Below are 6,321 nucleotides of genomic sequence, written 5' to 3'. Positions count from 1 at the left end.
ATTTTTTGGAGCTTTCTCTCTCTACAAATGTATTCTCTCTCCTAACCAAAAAACACCTAAATAACCTCAAAATGGAAATTTTCAAGAAATAACTCTTCGAATTTTTTATTTTGCGACCATCAACAATCATTTTGAGATGTTGAGTAGCCACCGGTGCTAAAAAGTGTAATGTTCAATAGTCATACTGTTAAGAATTGAAGTTCAGTGACCACAATGCTAAATGGATAAAGATCAGTGGCCATGGGTGTAATTTACCCTAAAAGATGCATACAATTATTATCAAAATAATGAAACTAGCCTTTCCGTATAATTTGAGGTAGCCCCTTCAATAAAATTTAATGATGAACATGTGTTTTTTTATTTTTTGAATAAGATGAACTTGTGTTTAATTATTAAAGAAGTTGTTAATTGAGCATGTATTACAAGTAAATAAATATAAATACAAATTGATGAAATGGTTAACAGAATGATATTGGATATACCATATATGTGAAGCTGTGCTAGTATACTTATGCATGAGTTTGTATTGTATTAGTGAAATGTAAGAAGTGGCAAGCATCTATTACAGGTAGGGTGCTGCAACTAAAAAAATAGCACCTTTGTTTGTATGAATTCTAGAAAGAAAGAAAACAGAATGAATCTATGTTTCTATAAATTCAGCAGACTGAATAGTCCTTGTAAGTTCCTTCAAATTAGCAAGTACGTGCCGGGGTCCTAAACTCTTCACTCCTATATAATTCAATAGCTGCTCCAAATCCTACAACCCACCCAATCAATCATTATTAATAATATTAGTGTCCTTTCCTTTCATTCAGGACAGAGAAGAGTTATAGCAGAGGATCAGGTTACCTTGTTTAACAGGAAAACAGCATAAGCTGCTCGTGTTGTATCTTGACCTTCCAAAAACAGGGGAAACTCCATAGGCTTTGTACTACCAGACGACGATGAACTCGACAAATCAGATGATGGAGTCTCCACAGAAGGTGCAAAATCATGAATGTACGACCGAGAACCGCCCAGCCGCACAGGGTAACGTAATGGAACATGTAAATATGAACCAATACAACAAACAGCCTGCACAAAGAGATCACATATCATCTATACGACAAGCTAGCCACTAAATACAAAGAGTGTACAATGACGACACATGAAGCGTGCAACAGATTATCATTGGCAAATATAAACTAACTGGTGTGAGGAAAGAGGAAAGCATACATGGGCAACGTATCCAAGGGCAGTTGCAGACTTCTGGATCTCCTTCTTATCGGTGAAGAAACTTATCTTTGTAAAAGGAAGCATACTCAAATGCAGCCCTAAAATCGTCAACGACCCTTGATTGGTGGGTTTAGAACCAACGTAGTTAGCTGTTGAGAAAAGGAAAAGCAAAATTAAGAGATCATTACCATCACAATCGTATTAGCTAATCTGATAAACATGATAGGCAGCAAATAGAAATACATCTAAGAACATGAATTCCGAAGAAACACAGTAAAAGGTAATTAACAAAAATGGTGCAAAGCAGTTCTCTCACAGACACCTAAAATTACAATCAGATTAAGATTCTCAAAAGGTGAACAGTTTATTTGTTGTAATGCAGACCAAGATTAACCCGTTCTTGGAGGGCCCAAAGAAAACCATTTATCCAGAAGTAAATAAAGGTAAAGAACTCTCATGAAGTCAACTGACATGATTAAATAAAACTTATATACTTTTCCAAGTGAAAGCAAGAACATTTATAAAGAATGATTGGGTAAATTACACCCATGGCCCCTCAACTTAGGCCTTACTTTCTTTATGGTCCTTACCTTCAAACCAGGACATAAAAGTCCCTGAACTTCACTACAACCTCAAAATGGAAAGTACAAGAATTCAAGTTATTTAGAACCACAGGTTTTGATTTTCCAAATCACCATTTTCGGAGTTTTCTCACTACTAACCAAACAACACCTAAACGACCTCAAAACCAAAAGGTTCAAGAATTAAAGTTCCTTAGAACATCATTTTCATCAGCTCTACAATGGAGGGGGTTACCTACTATTGGAGTCGTCAAAAGGCGGGAAGACTTTTATGTCTGGTTTTGAAGGTAATGGGGCATAAAGAAATTAAGGCCTATGTTGAGGGGCTGTGGGTGTAATTTAACTAGAATGATTAGGTTGGCAAGCTTTCAAACATTCAACTGAAGTTAACACATGAACAGGGAAAGAGTTTTGACAAAGATCCAACTCACAATTGAAAATGTAATTCAACGCTTGTACAAATTCACAAGGGATGACTTCAGGAGAAACCAGAAAATGAAAAATCTTACACATATCCTGGATTATGAGCTTGCTGTTATATTTTAGCTTGAAAACAGGTTTACCTGATCTACTGGTGCTAGGTAATGATTCAAGTTCTTGCTCCTCTGAAGGTCCAGCTGTTATCTTCACAGGATAGATCAATGAAATTTGTGATATCATATATTGCTGCCTCGTTCGGAGCTTATTCTGTAATTTTCTGAGACGACCATAACCCTTCTCTCCAGAAAGCAAACAGTTTGATTCCTGTAACATAGGAATGATCATGCATTCAATCTCAGCAACAAATACTTATAATACAAGCAAAAATTTACTTGAAAAGAAAAGCAAACATGAAAGAAAACTTATAGCATCAAATCTGTGAACAAAAATTGACATTCAGATGTGTTAAAAATTAAAATCAGGAAACATAGAACATACTAAATTAACAAAAATTCAAAGAAAAGAATAGGAATTTATTGTGAAATACAACAAGGACATTGAAAGAGGACCTTTTGAGATAAATTCTGTACAACCTTTCAAATTCAATAAAATTACAAAAGAACGAATACATGTGCATAAGTTCAAACTAAGTTGAAAGTAACAGGGCAAACAACTTAAGGACCTATAATTTTGAATTCAACAGTTATCATAGGATTGCAAACAGAAGTAACCCATACATATGATTGAGATGTGCAGCTCCAAACTCCGAGTGACAAGAATTATGATAAGAACCTCTTGGCCATAGAGGCAGAAGATCCCAAATACATATCCACGATAGGCAACCACCCATTTTAATTTGACATGGAAAGTAGAGTAAAAGAAACACTGTGCACATGATAAAAGCAGGCATAAAAAAACCACATTTGCTAATATTTGACCGAAGGACATATGAGGCGGAAGGGGATTCTCATTTTAGCCTCCTAATCGTTGATCAGGAATTCTATTAATCGATCAAACAGTTGACTACATAGGGGAAATGCGCAATGATATAAATCATTCCCAAAACTGAGGCATTGGATTATATGAAGACAACCTCGTGCAAAATTTCTGTTAAATTCCAGATATCTCACACTATTGGCTAATGACTAAATAGACCACATTTGTTCACTCCAGTTTCCAATGTATTAAAATTTTATCTAGTTATTCCGCCTACATGGTGTACTGCACAGTGAATAAACAATATTTGTGCTGTTTACATAAACAAAAAATATATATGATCAATCAAAAAGCCTAAATGCATTTTATGTATGGAAAATAAGATTATTAACTAACCATTTGTGTTTCCATCCTACAATTATATAACTAAGATTACCTGCAGTTTCTTGCTAGCACCAGAAAGAGCAGAACCAGCAACCAACAGTGATCTAACTTCCATGCTGAGCCTCTCTTCTTCCTTTTTAGCATCCTCTGCTGCAATCTTCACACGCATTGAAATGTTTTTTATTTCCAATTTTCTAGCCTCCAACTTCTGGCGCATCTCCTCAAGTTCATTCAATCGACTTAAAGACTCAGCCTTGACCTGCTCACCATGTTGCCGCCCGCTAACCCGCGGGCTAATCAATTAAGGCCCAAAAAATTCATAAAAGGTAGGACGACAAAAAGCAGGTAAGAAATCACCAAACTTGCTGAAAGTAGGAATGAGCTCCATATCTATTCTTCACACAGAAATTACACAATAGACTTAGTATTTGCATTCTTTTATAAATTGGCTTAATCATTGTCAGCTTTCATACCAAATCAAGTCTTCCACAAGTTCACAAGAACGCATAGCAATCAAACATCAAGATAAATCATCAAATTCCTACCATTACCTAAGCGGATCAAGGAGAAACTTGGGATAATTAAGTGATAGGTATAACTATAGAAGATGATTCATTTTTCAATCTTCATTTCTTCTCCTACTTCATATCAGCAATTAAACATACTACTAATAAAGTCTGAACACATACCAAACCAATAGGTAAAGAAGACATACCAATTTAAAAAAAGAAACCCTACCTGGATGAAAGAGCTGAGCTTTTGGTTAATACTTAGCTTGTTTTCCTTAGCTTCTTTGAGGGCGGAGGAGAGGCTCCACAACCTCGAAGCTTCCTGTTCGTAATCTTCCCATTGGATCAATTTCACTTTCACTGATTCGCTCCCCTTTATCGATTCAGAAGAAAGATTTCGGCTTTTTTCCATCAATTTCTGAGATAGAGAATGTAATTTGGGGGTTCAAGAAGAGGTCATGACCTGACCTCATCGTACAGAAGAGAGCAGAAATTATGTCATGGAAATCATCGAGCCAAGGTTTTTCCTTATGGGTTTTGATTTTCTCGGGAAAATCTGGCGTGATCTCTGGGAAAATTGAAATGGAGATTGGTTTTCTTTTTTCCTTTTTTCCCAGTTCTTGCTTTTTCGGTCGGTAGCGCTAGACGAAGGAAGAATGACAGGTGGAACCGTTTTTTTTTTTCTCAGTTATAATAATGTTTTGCCTGTCGACTAATTTTCAAATTCAAAAATATTAATTTTGGTCCTCTAATTTCATTTAAACTTCAATTTAGATACGTTTTTCAGGAATTTTAATTGTTCATGGTGCGAACTCTGAACTAAAGATTTATATTATTTTTAGGCTAAACATTTTTTACTTGTTAGCTCCAAACTCATTAAAAAAGACCAAGTTTTAGCGTGTTTCCGGCCGGACTTTAGTAATCACCCCAACTCCATTGTATGAATTTTTTGGTTCCGCCAATAGGCTTTTCCTATTTAGGAACACAAGTTTTTGGTTTAAAGTTTACAAATGGATCGTATGTAATAATGTGTTTTGTTAACAAAACACAATATTTTAACACCATTAAGTTAATAAAAACCAATGACATTTTAATATATATAGAGAAAAGTATAAATAAAAATGCACGTGTATTGCTCAATTTACAAACAGAGACATATTGTTTAAAACTTTACAAATAAAGGGATGTGATATGTTTTATTTACAAACAAAGTATTACAAATTACATTGTTAAGCTATGATTACAACCAACGACATTTTTATCTTTAAAAAAACTATTCTTACATATCGCTAAAACATAGCTCCCCCGAAACACTCTCTAGATCAAAACCATAAATCATATGGTGGGCATTTTACAATTTTTTATAATTTGACAGTTTATGAACTAAATTGATATTTAAGTTCATTTTACACAGCCGTAACTCGATTGTTTGTAGGATCTAAAAATGTTCTTAATTGTCATTAGAACTTAATAGTGTAACTTAAATATTTTGTTTTATAAAAAAACATTACACGTACCTCTGTTTGCAAACTTTTAAACCATAGAACTCTGTTAGCAAATAAGGCAAGCTACATTTTTTTTTTTTTTTTGTATTTCCCCTAATTATATTTATATATCAAAACACGGACTCTCCAAATCGAATCGCAATGATATAAAATTAACTTTAACTGTCAAGTTAGTTCATAAACCAACAAATTAGTAAAAAAAAATGTGAAATATCCACTTTAAAATTTATGGTTTCAATTTGAAAGAGATGGGTTTTGTCAATATGTAAAGATAAATTTTTTAAGAAATAAAAATATCATTAATTATCAATTACACTCATTATAAACAGTTAAAAATGTAATTTAATACTGTAACAAAATTTATAGCAGATCTCTGCAGTTCTGGATACAATCGCTCTATATGGGCCTGTACCTTTGTATTTGTTGGTTCTTTTGTAGTTGCCAGATTTTGCACCCAAAGATATGACTAGTGCAATGGAATTAAAAGTGCATTTTAGTGGATGTAAACAAAAGTAAAATATAGTGCCATAACTTAATAAATATTACCTAGAGTAAATACCATACTGGTTGGTTAGTTCCGTATTTATAATACATTATAAGGTTCTTAATATTTATAGATTGAATTAATTTTTTTTTGAATATAGGTTGAGGTTAATTTAAAGAAATTGTGAAATATTTTGGATAAACAGATGTATTTATTGGATGTAATAATACCTACCATACAAGTTTTAATGAACTATTTTTTTGTTTATCATGTATTGAAATATATTT

The 6,321-nt window shown here is 33.5% G+C and overlaps 1 protein-coding gene across 4 annotated transcripts; it reads right to left on the bottom strand.

Moving 5' to 3' along the window:
- Positions 1-458: 458 nt before the first annotated feature.
- LOC136219352 (vacuolar protein sorting 38) lies at positions 459-4,720 on the bottom strand. Of its 4 annotated transcripts, none has more exons than XM_066006734.1 (6): positions 4,275-4,720; positions 3,589-3,795; positions 2,360-2,540; positions 1,216-1,364; positions 850-1,074; positions 459-757 (listed from the first exon to the last, which is right to left on the bottom strand). In XM_066006734.1, the coding sequence occupies exons 1-6, from the start codon at positions 4,455-4,457 to the stop codon at positions 641-643; spliced, it is 1,062 nt and encodes a 353-aa protein (XP_065862806.1). In that variant the 5' UTR covers positions 4,458-4,720; the 3' UTR covers positions 459-640. The 4 variants fall into 4 exon arrangements, with proteins under 4 accessions (XP_065862806.1, XP_065862809.1, XP_065862807.1 ...); XM_066006737.1 differs by having other exon boundaries at positions 3,589-3,829; positions 4,275-4,416; XM_066006735.1 differs by having other exon boundaries at positions 3,589-3,817; positions 4,275-4,416.
- Between the last annotated feature and the right edge of the window lie 1,601 nt (positions 4,721-6,321).

Source organism: Euphorbia lathyris, chromosome 2 (assembly GCF_963576675.1).
Source record: "Euphorbia lathyris chromosome 2, ddEupLath1.1, whole genome shotgun sequence".
Taxonomy (NCBI): Eukaryota; Viridiplantae; Streptophyta; class Magnoliopsida; order Malpighiales; family Euphorbiaceae; genus Euphorbia; species Euphorbia lathyris.
Note: the sequence above shows the minus strand (reverse complement) of the source record. Positions and strands in the feature narration are given on the sequence as shown.